At 36.1% G+C, this 17438-nt stretch overlaps 1 protein-coding gene and 1 non-coding gene across 2 annotated transcripts; one reads left to right on the top strand and one right to left on the bottom strand.

The window, feature by feature from the left end:
- The first annotated feature begins 414 nt into the window (after positions 1-414).
- LOC128290552 (uncharacterized) lies at positions 415-1872 on the top strand. Its single transcript, XM_053026250.1, has 2 exons — positions 415-543; positions 1588-1872. Exons 1-2 carry the CDS (start codon positions 415-417, stop codon positions 1870-1872), a joined length of 414 nt encoding a protein of 137 aa, XP_052882210.1.
- An 8891-nt stretch (positions 1873-10763) lies between these two features.
- Positions 10764-10869, bottom strand: LOC128291308 (small nucleolar RNA R71). The gene has a single exon (XR_008281084.1). It is a non-coding gene; the product is annotated as a small nucleolar RNA R71 (small nucleolar RNA).
- Positions 10870-17438: the final 6569 nt, after the last annotated feature.

Raw genomic sequence — 17438 nt, 5'->3', positions numbered from 1 at the left:
CTAACTAAGGCCCCTATTTTAATACTGCCAGAGTTTGAAAAAGAGTTTACTGTCTATAGTGATGCATCACATGTCTGTTTCGGATATGTGTTGATGCAAGAGGGTAAGGTGGTAGCGTATGCATCTCGTCAGCTTAAGACTCATAAGGCGAATTACCTGACGCATGACCTAGAGTTGTTCTCAGTGGTGTTTGTATTGAAAATTTAGAGCCATTACCTGTATGGTGAAAAGTGTATCATCTACATAGATTATAAGAGCCTCAAGTATCTCCTCACTCAGAAGGAGCTAAATCTTAGGCAACGTAGATGGATTGAGCTGCTTAAGGACTATGACTGTACGATTGAATACCACCTTGGTAAGGCCAATGTGGTGGCCGACGCACTGAGCCATAAGGTTATAACTGATTTGGGGGCGATGTTTGCTTGCCTCAGTTTATTTGATGATGGAAGTTTGCTAGCTGAGCTTCAGGTTAAGCCTACGTGGATTGAGCAAGTTAAGGGTAAGCAGTTGGAGGGTGAATCTTTGGGTCTTCATTTCCAACAGGTTGAGAGTGGGAAATATTGAAGACTTTGGACTAAATAGCGAAGGGGTACTTTATTTTCGTGGGAAAACCTGTGTACCGAAAGACACTGAATTGAGGCAGTCGATACTAAGAGAGGTGCATAGTAGCCCTTATGCTATGCATCCTGGCAGAAATAAGATGTACCGACACCTTGTGAGTTATACTGGTGGCCAGGACTTAAATGAGAGGTTACCGATTTTGTGGGTAAATCTCTAACTTGCCAGTAGGTTAAGGCTGACCATCAGTTACCTTCGGGTTTGTTACAGCCAATTAAAATTCCACTTTGGAAGTGGGAGCGGGTGACTATGGACTTTGTTAGTGGGTTACCCTTTACACCCACTAAGAAGGATTCTATATGGGTCATCATGGATCGATTTACCAAGTCCACCCATTTCATACCGGCTCGTACTGACTACTCGCTACAGAAGCTAGCTAAACTGTATGTGTCTGAAATAGTGAGACTGTATGGGGTATTGGTTTTGATCATCTCTGATAGGGATCCTCACTTCACGTCTTAATTTTGGAAAAAGCTACATGAGACTCTGGGTTCAAGGTTAGACTTCAGTACTGCTTTCTATCCTTAGACAGATGGTCAATCTGAGAGGGTGATTCAGATACTGAAGGATATGTTGAGGAGCTATGTAATTGACTTCTGAGGCAGTTGGGATGAGTATTTGTCATTGGCAGAGTTCGCTTACAATAATAGTTACCAGTCTAGTATACAGATGGCACCTTACGAGGCACTTTATGGTCGTAAGTGTCACACTCCTTTATGCTGGACTGAGTTGGGCGAGCGACGAGTTCTAGGTCAGACTGATTCGAGATAGACTGAAAGCAGCATCCAATAGACAAAGTCTTATGTGGACTTGAAGCGACATGAGATCGAGTATTCTATGGGAGACTCTATTTTTCTTAAGGTCTCGGCATAGAAGAAGGTACTGAGATTCGGTCGTAAGGGCAAGTTGAGCCCTAGGTTCATTGGACCTTATCGCATACTGAAACGAGCGAGACTGGTTGCCTACCAGTTAGAGCTACCTCCAGAGTTAGATCAGATTCGTGATGTTTTCCATGTCTCGATGTTGAGGTGCTACCGCTCTGATCTAACACATATTGTTCCAGTGGAGGAGATCGAGGTTAGGCCAGATCTGACTTTCGAGGAGGAGCCGATTCAGATATTAGATCGTGACGTAAAGATTCTGAGGAGAAAATCCATCTCATTGGTTAAGGTTCTATGGAGTAATCATAGCTCTGAGGAGGCCATGTGGGAGCCTGAGGATGCGATGCATCAACATTATCTTTATCTGTTCTGATCAGGTAAAAGTTTGAGGCCGAAATTTTCTTTTAGGGGTAGAGTTGTAACGCCCCAAAAATCTCTTATATTTATTTTTGTGCGTTTATGATATAAACCTGTATCTACTTCAGTGGTTATGTGTACTGGGGGTGTTTGAGAAGTCTTAGATTTAAGCCTTATCTTGAACTAAATTTTTGTTTTAATTGAATAAAGGCTTCCTTTTATTCAGTAGGCTTATAGTTAAAAGTTTGTAAAAACATGTCAGAATGGGCCTGCTGTTCTGGTGGCTAAGTGGTGTGTTAAAAACGCTAGACGTCTTGGGTTCGAGCTGTACTTGGGTATTATTTTTCTGCTTGTGGCATGTAGGAGTTTGAGATGTGGTAAAATCCTGAGTGTTTGAGGGGTGTGGGGAAGTGTGGGAGCGAATTAAGGATAAGTGGAAGCAAATTAAGGGATTATGGGGGAAAATATCCAAAATTTGATCATTTTCTTTTCTTTTTAAAAGAAAATAGTTAGTTTTCTCTCTATCTTCCGGACAATTTCTTTCCCTATCTCTACCGTTTTCTTTCCTCAATTCCTCCTCGTGCCGCCAAATTCTGCTTCTCCTACCCCAGCCTTGGCATTTCTTTTTATTTTTCTGGCTTCAATCGTTCGTTTGTGGCAAGTTTCGTTTTTGTCTATTCGGTAAGTGAAAAAAGGTGGAATTGGTTTTCCTCTCAACTTTCAGTTTCTCCTCTTTTTACTGAAAGTCTCTTGACATTTTTCCTTTTCTTTCCCTAGCTGAACCTTTGCTAGGCTTCTTCCCCTTTTCGGTTCTTTTAATTTCTACTTTCTTCCTGTACATTGTTCTCTTCGTCCTCTCGGTAAGTTTTGTGTAGGCCACACAAGTGAACCACACGGGCATGTGGGATTTTTGGGTCAGGCCATGTAATCCACATGGCCAAGGCCATTTTGGGTCATGTAGGCCACATGAGCGTCTGGCTCCACACGGGCCAACAACATGAGCGTGTGAGCCCATCTTTATTTTTTTGTTGCTAAGGTTGTACAGGTCACCCGAGATGACTGTGAACCTACTGTAGGGTCGGTAAGCTTACCTGGACCCCTAATTGATTGAAATGACTGTATAACTAATATATATATTTATATGTTAGTGAGCATGATGATATTTAATGAACTGATATTGTATGCACTGTTGCCATGATATAGCATGTCATTACTGTATGTTACATTGCATTGGGTTGGGGGTTGGTATTGTTCGGAAGAAGTGTACTGAAAGGCCTCGGGCTTAATTTACTGGCAGCTCAACTGTAAACCACTGTTTAGTGCCGCATTCAGTACTTTTTGGAGTGTTGGGATGGGTGGGTTGATTATATCCCCACAAGGAGTGTAGGGTTGGACGGAGATGGTGTGTAGAGGCTGGCTGGGTAGGAATTTTGTGATTGTATATCTGTTACTGTATTGATTGCTGATACTGAAATGGGCTAAGGCCTTAACTGAAATTGAATCTGATACTGAAAGGGCTTAAGCCCATATTGCGACTGCATTTTGTCTACTTGTTTTATATGGGGATTACACACTGAGTTTTTGTAAACTCACCCCTCTGATTTATCTATACAGAAAATCCCCAGGCGTGTGCGGATTGGTGCAGCGGAGGACTTAGTGGTGGCCACACAACCTTGTTTGACTCTGTTTCGTACTTAATTATGATTTTAAATTTTGTTTTGGAATTTTATTGTAAACATGACCTCTATGTATTTTTCTTAAATTTGGGATTTTTATTAGTTATGGATTATAACTACTGGTTTTAGGAAAACTCGAGTTTTCAAAAGAACCAAACGTTTTAACAAATTACTCACGAATAAACAAACTGGCTTAAAAGCTTCCGTATAGAATAAACGTTTTGAAAGCTTTCGAATGATTAATTAACACGATAATAGGATTAATAAGTAATAATGAAAAGATTCTAAATGGAAAATGTTTAAAGTAAAGTTACGATTTTCAACCCTAGTTACTATTTTCAAACACGTTAACATGTGACACTGTTAGATTCGACCATAATGACCAGGCCAGGTTTGGGGTGTTACAAAGCCTGTTAATAATTATTTTGGTAATCACATGTAAAGTACAAGCTAATTGGCCAAAATTATGAGATAGTTTTTAAGCTATCAACTTTTGGTACAGGAATCGATAAAATTCTATTCAGGACTTGCTTAATTTGTTTCCCTTGGAGTACATCTTGGACTATACGAAAAATTGAGCCACATACCACCTTTCATTGGCTCTAGTAAAAGTAAGCAAGAAAACCATCAATACCAAAAGCTTTAGGCAAAGCCATCTCTAACAAAGTTTTATTTATCTCTTCTTTTTTATGCTAGGATTAAGTATCACAGGGCTAGATTTTTCATCTCCCAATCCGTGCGGCCTTAGGGGATTTCTTCGATTCAAATACACCTAAGTCAACCAAACTCTCGCAAAGTGATAATTCTCTTAGAATTTCTCTAAGGCATCAAATTATAAAGTGTAAGCAACTCAAAGACAAAAGAAAGATCGAAAGGACAAAATATCCATGGAAAAGAAAAAGCACAATGAGTTTAAGTGAATCTTCTCAAAGAATTCTATTACTCAAGAATGAAGTGAATACAAATGAGGGGGAGAGGCCTCTATTTATAGTTGAGCTCCCCCAGATCTAACGATAAAAATTAAAGTACATCAATGATCGAGATTAAAAGCAATCTAGAAATTAAATCCCCTAAGATTTATAGAATCAAATCTTCTAAGATTACTTTTCATATTTTTCATGCTATGCAGATGAACCTTATATTTCTTCAAGCAACAGGTCAGTCCTGTTGGGCCATATGACCCCTCACGAAAAAGATGAATCATTCAAGTGTGTCATGGTTGTAGGCTCCCTTATGCAATCCATGACATAAGAACCTCCATAACAAAACCACTTAATCCCATATAGGCCCCCAGAATTGGAAATACCCCATTTATATCACCTTTAACCAAATGAAGGTTTTTTAAAAAAATGGATAGTTTAGCTTTGAGAAGATTTTTCATCAAAGCACCATTGCCCATCACTAAGCTCCATTAGATCAGTGGTGAGATTGAAAATAACAATGACGGTGAGATTAATTACTATAATAACGAGATTTGGTACATAACAATGAGATAAAATCAACGATAAGAAATGTGTTTGATTCAAATGCAGTGGTGGCGATGAGATTAAAATGACCATTAAATTGGAATATATGTATATATAATAAATTATATAATAATGTATTTAAATTATTAAATAATATATTTAAATTAAATAATAAATTATATTTATTTATGTTAAATTGTAATTAAAATATATTTATATTAAAAAATAAATTTATAAAATATTTATATTATATTTGTAATAGCCCAATTTTGGTGAAATCGAACAGTGGTTTGGGACCACAAATATGAGCTGAAAATAAAATTTTATTTTATTTTGTTATATGGCCCGTATTATGTTAGAAATGTCATGTGAAAAATTTGAAAAGAAAATTTTATCAATTATGTACTTAATTATGAAAAGGACCAAATCGCATAAAATAGAAAAGTTGAATTCTAGTAACTATAAGGATTAAATAGTTATGAGATTCAAAACTTGCGGTCCTTGTATGGTAATTACACCATTAAAGAAAAATATGTAGATATTTTGGTGACTTATCCATGTAAATTTAGAAAAAAGGGCAAGGACTAAATTAGAAAGTGAAAATATTTAATTAATTAAAAGATGAAAAAAGAGATATCATCTTATTTTCTCATCTTTTTCTCTAAAATAATACATGGAAACCCTAGGAGAGAGAGAAAAAACTTTCATGGCCAAATTGGGTAAGTTTCCTTGGCCTGTTTTTAGTAATTTTGATATTTTTGAAACCGAGATAGCTTAATCTATCTATTTGGGGATTAATTTGAAAAGTTATCAAAGTATGGAAAATGGACCATGGATGAATATGCTGAAAATTATAAATTTATGGTAGAAAATGAAAGGTTGTTGATAGATAAACAACTTTTACAAAGTGATCTTTGATGGAAACATGATTTAGGGACTAAAATGTAAAGTTATGAAATTTGATAAAAAATGCTGAACTTTTATGAATACATTTGCTGTAAATTTTGTAATGGGATTTTGGTTAGGCTTGGAATAGGGATTAAATTGCACAAATTTTATTTTCTAAGCCTAGGGACGAAATGAGAATTTATGGAAAAGTTAAAGGCAAAATGGTAATTTTTTCTAGGATGACAATTAAGTCGACTTGAATGTGAAATATGGTAAATTGATGTTAAATTTACTTGTATAGATCCGGATAGACCAAATTCGGAGCTAGAACGAGGAAAGAGGAAAATGTCGAATTAGTAAATTTTACGTACACGAACATTGTCGAGGTAAGTTCGTGCTAAATTGTATATGTTTTTATGCTTGAATTAATGTTATGTTTGTAAATTGTATAAATGCCATAAATATGTGAAATGATCACATACACGTTAGGGCCTGATAAATGAAAGTGCCCGATCAATTATAATGCCCGACAAATGATAAATGATAAAAATGTAAATTTTATGCTTGAGTTATGTAACAGCCAATTTTCAGTGATGTCAGAAAAAGTGGTTTGAGACCACTAAAATCTGACAAGAGCTTATAAATTATTATTTAGTATTTATGAGCCAATCGTGAATTTAGGAAGGCTTATGAATTAGTGATTTGTGCTTTAGAAATGTTTATCAAATTAATTAGTTTTGAAACCGAGGTATCGAGACCTCGATTTCATAAATCGAGCCGTAAATAATTAAATATTTATGGAGTGTCATTGAGTTAGTATTAAAGTTTCGTTAGGAAATTTTAACGTTTTGATAGTTAATTAATTAAAAAGAATCAAATTAAAAAAATGCATTCCTGAGACTCAGTTCTTGTAAATCAGATTAGTAAATATTTATTAAAAATATTTACAAAGCTAGTTGTGTAGTTAATTAGGTTTCGGTTAAGTGAATTTTTTGAATTAAAAGTAATTACGTATAAAGACTAAATTGTATATAGGGTAAAAGTTGAATTATAGATTAAAGAAAAATTAAAGGGGCTAAATAAGCAATTATGCCATTGCTCATAAATGAGGTGGCATAAGGAAGATTTTTTGAATTTAATATATATTATATTAAAATATCTTTTACTTAACATATAAGTATAAATATATACTATATTATATTATATATAATAAAACAAATAAAGAAAGAATAAATAAATAGAAATAGAAAAAGAAAGCCAAAGCAGAAACAGAGAAGAAAAGAAAGAAAAGAAAAAGAGAAAGAAAGGCGAAAAAGCTAGCATTTCAAGGGTTCCAAACTCAATCGGTTAGTCAATTTAGTCCATTTTCTTGTAATTTTTATATTTTTGGAATTCTAATATTAAATACTACCTAACCCATGTCAAAATTTTAGAAATTATTGAGTTTTAAATGTTGTTAATGTTGAATAATTAGAGTATTAGAGATTAAATTGATAGATATTCAAGTTAGAAATGAAAAAGGATTGAATTGTAGAATAAATTGTAAATTTTGTGTAATAGGGAGTAAATTGTGAAAAATTTGAAATTTAGGAATTTATGTGAAAATAGGGAGTTGAATTTAGTCTAAAGTGGAATTTACATAAAAATAAAGAATTAAATGTGAAGAACAAAAGTTACTCTCGGCTTAGGAACTAAATTGAAATTTAGGCAAATATTGAGTAAAAATTGAAATTTTCAATATGAAATTAAATTGTGTTGTATTGATGAATTTTAATTGTTTTAATTCTATAGCTAACATCGTACCGGAATCCTCAACAAAAGAAAAAGGGAAAGATAAAGTCGACGTTGAATAGCTCGGAATTTCTGGTTTGTATTTCTATAATCCGAAACTAGTTATTAATTGTTATATTTTTTATTTAATGTATATGGTAAGTGTTAAGGTGAGAATTATTGTGTTTTGCAATTGAAATTGATTGATTTAGAATGTGATGAATTTATTGAATTTATATTGATTGACTTGGTATATATATATATTGAATATATATTGATTATTTGAATTGAAATGAATATTACTTGTATTGGAAAAGTGAATTATATATTGAATGGATTGATTTTTAATTGAAATGATTGTATGTGTAATTATGTGATTATATGAAAAAAAATTGATATTGGATATTGATTGTTGTTAAAATGAAAAAAATAAAAATAAAAATATTGAGTTGAGATTTATGTGAATTTGTGATTAATGTGATAATTGAATATTGAATATTGGTTGTATTTGAAAATGTGAATTGAATACCCTATTAACTGTATCGGGTTAAGTCGGATATAATTGGCATGCCATAGGATTGGAAGAGTTCAAGGATACTTCGATCACGAATTGATGAGACACTGGGTGTCAAGCTATTACTTCGGATAAATTCGATAAGGTACTGGGTACCAACTTACTTCGGCAAAGCCGATGAGACATTGGGTGTCAAATTATTACTTCGAATTATTTGATGAGGCACTGGGTGCCATACTGGTGTGCTTGGTTGGATCCATGTATCCGTTAAAGTTTGAGTCAAGTTAATAGGGGTAAATGAACGAATTGGAAATTAGAATTGGTACTAAATGAATTGATAAATCGTATGATTTTGTATCTAAATTGGAATGAGATATTTAATTGAGATATGAAAACGAAATGTATGAACCATGTGTTCATGGAATGGTTATTGAATGAGGAAGTGCTATGATTAAAATTGAAGAATGAATTGAAATGTGATTTGAGACATATGATTGTGTCATGTAGTGAAAGCTATCTGGGATAGCAAATTGATTTGATAAACCATAATATATACATAATTTTACCTTTGGATAATTTATCATAAGATTTAGTGAATTTGATACTCCTAATCCTTTAATTTCATGTTTCACATCCAGATGAGCATAGAAAAGCGAAAAGTGCAAGAAAAAGGCCAAAAACAGACAAAATAGGTTTATTTCAGTACTACACACGGCCTAGACAAGTCGACATGGGTAATCCACACACCCGTGTGAGACACACAGGTAGGCTACATGCCCGTGTGTCATAGCCATGTCTATTTAAAACTATGTCAAAATTACACAAGGCTTGAGCACCATCACACGGGTGTGCTACACGACCGTGTCTATGTCAAGACCTATTTTAATTCTATTTGAAAAAGGCTAATTTTTGGCTATTTTGGGCATTCCAAAGTCTACTTAAACATACGAGAATAGGATCAATGGGGGGGGGACACAGAGTAGAAAGCAGAAATTACTTGGGTTTATTTGGGTTTTTTATGTCTCAAAAGCAGATCCACTTTAAGATTGAAGATCTCTATTCAAATTTCTGTCGAAGTTTATTTGGGTTTTTTATGTCTTGTTGTCTTTCTAAATTTGAGATGTCTTCCTTTTACATTATGAACTAAACTCCCTAAATACCTAGGGAGGATGAAACCTACGATGGCTCTTATTATTTAATTATCTGAATTATACGATAAATACTTGTTCTTGTTCTTGTTCTTAATTATGTGTTCTTAATCCTTGTTTTAATATTTTTAGGATATTATTCCAAGTTTGATGTGCTTATTCAGTGGAGCAAATGTCCCTGTTTAAGAGTAGATCTAGCATAATTAAGCGGAGTTGCATATAATCCTAGAAATTGGACGACATAAATCTGCTGAATTAGAGACTAGTCTAATAGGGAAATCCATAGATTGAGTTAGTGCGATGATAGGGGTTTTAATTAGAAAGAGATTTCAATTAATCAACCTAGAGTCAGTTGTTCTTAGTATCGAAAGAGATATTAACATAATTTATGGATTTCTACGAATCAAGAAAAGTGAATAAATCGTTTGATTCAGAGTCAGAATAATAAGTGAAGTCTAAGTGGATTCTTTCCTGGGTATTGTCCTCTTTATAAGTTTTCTTCAAGTACTTTTCCCAATTCGCTCTCTGTCGCATTTAGTAGTTAATTAGTTAGTTAATTTTAGATTTAAAAAAATTCCTTATATTTTTAGGCTAAATAATAGAAAGATAGTGGATACGATATTCTGGACTTACCATAGCTATACTACCATTCGATAGGTGCACTAGCCTTAGTCGCGATCATAGTCTAATTTAGTGATTCATAAAACGATCATCAAGTTTTTGGCGCCGTTTCCGGGGACTAAGATATTAGGAACGCTTGAATTTTATTACTTTAGCCATTTTTTTTATTGCAAATTACTTTTTGTTTTAATTTTTACTTCTCTTCTAATCTTCCTGTTATTTGCTTTTGGCAGGAACCTCTAGTTTATGACTAGAAGGAACCCGTCAGGGCCTTTGCTATTTGACAGTGAGATAGAAAGCAAGCTCGTAGAAATCAAAGAGAAATAAGGCGAAGCCTATAGTATATAGAAGAAGAGCAAGAGGACGAGACCGATATTACCGAAGAGATGACAGATAATCAGAATAATCTGCTACCTCCTGTAGTTGCTGCAAATCCAGTAAATCAGAATCTTGCTCCTCGTACTATGTATGATTATGCTAAACCTACTTTAACAGGAACTGAATCGAGTATAGATAGACCTGCTGTTGCTGTAAATAATTTTGAACTGAAACCTAACACGATTCAAATGATACAATAGTTTGTTCAGTTTGATGGTTTGCAGGACTAGGATCCAAACACTCATTTAGCAAATTTTCTAGAATTCTGCAACACTTTCAAGATTAATGGCATTTTTGACAATGCCATTCACCTTCGGTTATTTCCCTTTTCATTACGGAATAAGGCTAAACAATGGTTGAACTTATTACAACGAGGGTCAATCACTACTTGGGAACAAATGTCTGAAAAATTTTTGCTTAAATATTTTTTGCCGGCTAGAATAGCTAAATTGAGGAATGATATCTCTTTTTTTGTGCATATGGATTTAGAAACACTTGATGATGCATGAGAGAGATACAAGGATTTATTGAGAAGGTTCCCTCACATTGTGTTACCTTTATGGTTACAGGTTCAGACCTTCTACAACGGTGTGAACCCCTCAACAAGGCAACTGATTGATGCAGCCATCGGTGGAACCTTTAACAACAAAACACCTAAAGAGGCTTACGAATTTATTGAAGAGATGTCACTAAACAACTATCAGTGGCAAGTCATGAGAACGAGGCCGACAAAAGCAGCTGGTGTTTTCAACCTCGACGAAGTCACTATGCTATCTAACCAGGTAGAACTATTGAATAAAAAGATTGATGGTTTGTATGATTCTACTTAGGTACATCCAGTGATGAGGTGTGATTCAAATGGAGGAGGGATGCACAACACAGACTATCCATCCTTCAACCCCAGCACTGAGGGAGAACAAGTCTACTATATGGGCAACAATTCTAGACATCATAATAACACTTATAGTAACACTTACAATGCAGGTTGGAGGAACCATCTCAATTTTTCATAGGGTGGTCAAGGGAACCAAAGGCCACAACACCCTCCAGGTTTTCAACAACCATCGTACCAACAGGAGAAAAAGCTGAACCTTGAGGAGATGCTTACAAAATTTATCTCTGTGTCAGAAACTCATTTTTAGAATACCGAGACAGTTGTTAAAAATCAGCAATCGTAGATTCAAGGGCGCGAAACTCAAATAGGTCAGCTTGCTAAGTTGATCTCTAAACGACCACAAGGTGGCTTGCCCAGTAATACAGAAACTAACCCAAGGGAGCAACTCTATGCCATCACTGTGTGTGACAAAGAAGGGTTAACTGAATCTAAATCTGAAACGAGGCAAGAAGCTCTTGTAACCAATGGTAAGGTTGAGGTGAGTTATGGTACACAAAATCCGGTAAGCAAAGAATATAGAACTCATGTGCCATACCCCAATGCGACAAAGAAAGACCACACAAACAAACAATTCGGTAAATTTCTTAAACTACTTAAAAAATTACATATTAACTTACCGTTTATTGAAGCTCTTTCACAGATGCCAAACGCAGTTAAATTTTTAAAGGAGCTTTTAGCAAACAAACGGAAGTTAGATAAGTCATAGCATGTGGAGTTAAATGTAGTTTGCTCAGCTATTTTGCAAAACAAGCTACCCAACAATCTAAAAGATCCAGGGAGTTTTACGATTCCTTGTCTAATTGGTAGTTTGAATGTTAATAATGCTTTACCTGATTTAGGGGCAAGTATTAATGTCATGCCCTACAAGATGTTTAAGTAGCTAAGACTAGGGAACCCAAACAAACTAGGATGAGCATACAATTAGCTGATAAAACTATTAGATTTCCTAGGGTATCGTTGAAGATGTGCTTGTTAAAATTGACAAATTCATGTTCACAGTCGATTTTGTTGTCTTAGACATGGATGAGGACAATGACGTACCTTTAATTCTAGTCAGACCCTTTTTAGAAACTACTAGATCTATCATTGATGTTGGAACAGGTGAACTTACACTTCGGGTAGGCGATGACATGATTAAACTCCAAGCTCGTGATTCTGACAAAAAGACTAGTGATCGAGATGATTACACAAGTTCTTTTAATGTGAGTAACCTTGTTATTCAACCTTCTTTGTAGGAAAAACTTTCGAGAAGTACAACTGAGCCATATTCCAGTCCATGTAATGACAAGAATATCCATGAAGAGCGAAGGCTACAGATCGAGGAACTAGATGAATGGCGAACACAGGTTAAGGAGAAACTGAGAATACACGATGAATCAAGGCAGTGCCATGACAAACTTAAAGGTTAATCGAATCAACTTAAGGTTGGAGACAAAGTACTGTTAGATGAAGCAGACCCTCATGTTGCCACTTCTAAACCTAATGGAGCAATATCTTTTGCGGTACTCAACGTTTTCCCATACGGTACAGTCGAGGTAACTCATTCCAAATTCAACACTTTTAAGGTAAATAGTACTCATCTAAAACCTTATTTTGATAAGATTGTAGTAGGAATGAGGAGTTTCAACTCCCCGAACCACCATAACCGGGAAAATATGATGTGAGTCGAGTTTAGACTTTAAATAAGCGCTCCTTGGGAGGCAACCCAGCACTAACACTACTAACCCGTTTATTTTATCTATTTTTTGTGTTTTTTTATGCAGGTACAGTGACCCACATAGCCTGGACACACGGGCGTGTCTTTGGCCGTGTGGAAACAAGGCTAAAATTTCCCACAAATCGAAATGCACACGGCCTGCGGTAAATCCACATGGCCGTACGACACGGCCGTGGGAAGTACACGGCCTGGACACAAAGGAGTGTCCTATGTAGTGTGAAACCTGGAGCTTAATTTTTTAAATTTTAAGAAGTTAGAGAGTTACACGGGCAAGGCCCACAGCTGTGTGTGAGACACGGCCGATCCACATGGGCGTGTGGGCAAGCCACACGGGCGTGGGAGAAGCGAAAAACATAGAGCACGGCTGGGCGACACGGCTGTGTGATGAAAAGTCATCCAATTTTTGCAATAAACAGGGGCTGGACGTGAACCACACGGCCGTGTGGGATACAACACGGGCGTGGGAGAAGCGAACAACGTAGCACACGACCGTGCGATACAGCCGTGTGAACTACACGGCCTGGACACATGGGCGTGTCCTAGGCTGTGTGACGAGTGGGCTATTAATTCCTCGACGAACACGGGCTGCAAGTCGAGCCATACGGGCGTGTGACAAGGCCGTGTGGCCCAACACGGATTGTTACACGACCGTGTCCTTTTTAACCCCAAACCCTAAAGTATTATTTTATTTTTGTCTTCTTCTTCAATTTTGCCCCACCCAGCCACCGAACTCCTCTCCTCCGGCCACCAACTGCACCAACACACCCTTTCCCCCTTTGCTCTTCCTTCTCTTCCCCCTTCTTGCCCGAATCCCCCTCTCCTCCCGTCAAATCTCCTTCTTTTCTTCATTTCCTTCTATTTTCCCCTGTAACACCCCGTACCCGAGACCGTTGCCGGAGTCCGACACGAGGGGTTAGCAGACTTAATTCACTTATTCACAGTCCATTTTAAAAATTTCCAGACAAGCTGGCTAACTGCATCACTGTCACCTTAAAAATCATATCTTGAGTTCCAAAACTCAAAAATCAGTTTTGTAAATTTTCGCTGAAACTAGACTCATATATCCATCTACAAATTTTTTTCTAGAATTTTTGGTTGGGCCAATTAGTACAGTTTATTAGTTAAAGTCTATCCTGTTACAGGGTTCGACTGCTCTGACCTTCTTGCATTACGACTTATATATCTCCCTGTACAGGGCTTCAATACTTATGCCGTTTGTTTCTATTGAAACTAGACTCAAAAAGGAATCTATAAATATATGGCATGACTTCTAATTATCTCTGGTTAATATATAATAAATTTCCAAAGTCAGATCAGGGGATCCAAAAATCGCTCTGGCCCTGTTCCACGGAAACTTACATATCCCTTAAAATACAACTCATATGATCGTTTCATTTCTTCCGTATGAAAGTAGATTCATCAAGGTTAGATTACATAATTTATTCACTATTTAATTCCATTCCCACTATTTTTAGTGATTTTTCAAACTTACGCCACTGCTGCTGTCAGCATCTGCCTTTAAGGTAGACTTTACCTATTTCATAGTTTCCATGATTCAACTAGCCCTTTAGCATATATAGCAAAAATTATGATCATGATTAACCATTCCTATGGCCAATCATTGCCAAGCATATCCACACCTCTCAATAACCATATACATACAAAATGATTATAACACTATGCTTAAAATATATAAGCCATTTTCGCATGGCTATCCAAATATATACAACACCAAAGTACTTGACTAATAACACAAGGGCAGTCCTATACATGCCATTTTCGCAGTTCAACCAAAAGGGCACCAAAAGGGGCTTTGATAGTGTGGACGACTTCGATTTCGACAATCCCAAGTCCGATAGCTGATGAACCAAAATCTATAAAACAGAGATTCAAAGAAACGGAGTAAGCATTAAATGCTTAGTAAGTTTTGAGCCATGAAATTAGACACAACTAAAATGTAGCATTCATATGGCTAAACGGATAATTTCATATGCACAAATTCTCAATATCACTTACTTCACATTACCAACCCTTATATTCATACACAAAAGATCAACTTAGCCAAAGGCCGGTAGCTCATTTATCGACTGAGCGAATACTATTTGTAAGGGATCAACTAATTCAATGCATATAGGAAACATACCTCATCGTTGGGATTTCACGGCGTATTAATTGAAACTATTACAGCAAGGTCGCTCATTCCCAAGCCAAGTACCTTGAGATTTAACCGATATAGCTACTCGCTCGAATGCCTTGGGACATAGCAGGATATAGTAACTTCGCACCAATGCCTTGGGACTTAGCCGGATATAGTAACTTCGTACAAATGCCTTGGGACTTAGCCGGATATAGTAACTTCGCACAAATGCCTTTGGGACTTAGCCCGAACTAGTCACTAAGCGCAAATGCCTTCGGGACTTAGCCGGTTATCATCCAAATATTCATGCACATATCAATAAATCATGACACATCTATATTTCATTTTCATAATTAGAGTTCAAACACAAGTCACGTATTAAGCAATCCCATTTTCGGCTCACTAGCCACATACAAACAGCATGTTTTAGTTTGCTTTATGACACGATCTCTATGCACATACGTCATGACTTAATCAAATCGTAAACTAAGTCTCGTTACTCGAAAACTTACCTCGGATGTTGTCGAACGATTTCGATGGCTATTCGACCACTTTTTCCTTCCCTTTATCGGATTTAGTTCCCCTTTGCTCTTGAGCTTAATTTAACAAATAAATTGATTTAATCATTTGAGCATCGAAAAGAGGAACTCAAGGTACTTAGCCCATATATATATACATTAGACATTAAAGTCACATACATATGAAATCATGAATCAACTCAACATATTAACCCACACTCCCTTTTAGCCGATTGTCCAAGCCAAGATAAAAGCATCAATATGCTTGCCTCTAACCGAATACATGCAACACCAATCTTCTTCCTATGGCCGAATATGCATGTCTATGTTGAGGCCGATTATATGCTTAATACTTCCTACAAGTATGGTTACTTGTTTTGATTATATATCATCTTGTTTCAAGTTCAAAACTCGGCTAATACGAATATATACACTAGTAATCAAATACTAACATTTTGCACTTCACCTTACTACCATTTCACATCTACTTTCTACCATGGCCGAAAGCATCAAGACACCATACCATTCAATTTTGGTCATGGGTTACACAAAGAACTTAATGTCTAACTCAAAAATGCCAAAAAGAAAATCCAAGAGTCATCAATCACCATCACATGTATCATTACAAAGCTTCACACTTAGCATGCAAATGACATCAACACAAATCCACCTTAGCCGAAACTTAACTCATCTTCATGCCTCATCACCACAACATCAAACATCAACCAAGAAGACAACACCCATGGCGAATATCATCTCCATCTCATAGCAAATATTTAAACCATGGGCTAGGTAGAACTCAAACTAACAACTAAAACATGCATGAATCTCATGGACAACATCAAACATTCCTTAGTCTAGCAAACCACCATAGCCGATTTTCTCAAGCTCTTCCCCTTCTTCTCTTTCTTCTATTCGCCAAGAACAACATGAGAGCCTTTCTTTTTTTTTTTTTTTTTTCTTTTCTTTCTCTTTTCTTTTTTCATCATCATTTACCTTTCCATTATTATTTTATTACCCATACTTCTTATTTTATTTTTTCCTAACATAAATCACTAACATAACATGTTTATGACATGTTTTGCCCATAACATTTTGTCCACCTTCGTTGTCATGGCGGCCACTACTAAATTAAGGGGAAATTGACATGCAAGTCCACCCTTTTATTACATGCACTAATAGATCCTTATAGATTAACCTATTACATTTCAAAAGTGTCACACATAAGTCCTATTAGCTGAATTCACATGCAATCGACTAAATCGAAGCTTAAAACTTTCACACATTCATATTCACATATTTTAGACAATAAATATCATATTCAAATAATTTGGTGACTCGGTTTAGCAGTCCCGAAACCGCTTTCTGACTAGGGTCACTTTAGGGCTGTCACAACTCTCCCCCACTTAAGAAATTTTCGTCTCCAAAAATCTTATCAGTAAATAGGTTTGGGTATCGCTCTTTCATAGAGTTCTCGGGTTCCCAAGTAGCTTCTTCCATCCCGTGTTTGAGCCATAACACTTTTACTAACGGAACCCTTTTGTTTCGCAACTCTTTCACTTCTCGAGCTAGGATACGAATCGGTTCTTCTTCATAACTCATATCGGATTGAATTTCAACCTCTGATGGATTAATTACGTGTGATGGATCAAATCTATAACGTCGAAGCATCGAAACATGAAAGACGTCATGAATCTTTTCAAGTTCAGGGGGCAAAATCAATCTATACGCAACTGGATCAATTCGTTCGAATACTTCATATGGCCCTATGAACCTCGGACTCAGTTTGCCCTTACGGCCAGATCTGAGTATCTTTTTCCAAGGTGAGACCTTAAGAAACAATTTGTCTCCCAC

Source organism: Gossypium arboreum, chromosome 3 (genome assembly GCF_025698485.1).
Source record: "Gossypium arboreum isolate Shixiya-1 chromosome 3, ASM2569848v2, whole genome shotgun sequence".
NCBI classification, from domain to species: domain Eukaryota; kingdom Viridiplantae; phylum Streptophyta; class Magnoliopsida; order Malvales; family Malvaceae; genus Gossypium; species Gossypium arboreum.
Note: the sequence above shows the minus strand (reverse complement) of the source record. Positions and strands in the feature narration are given on the sequence as shown.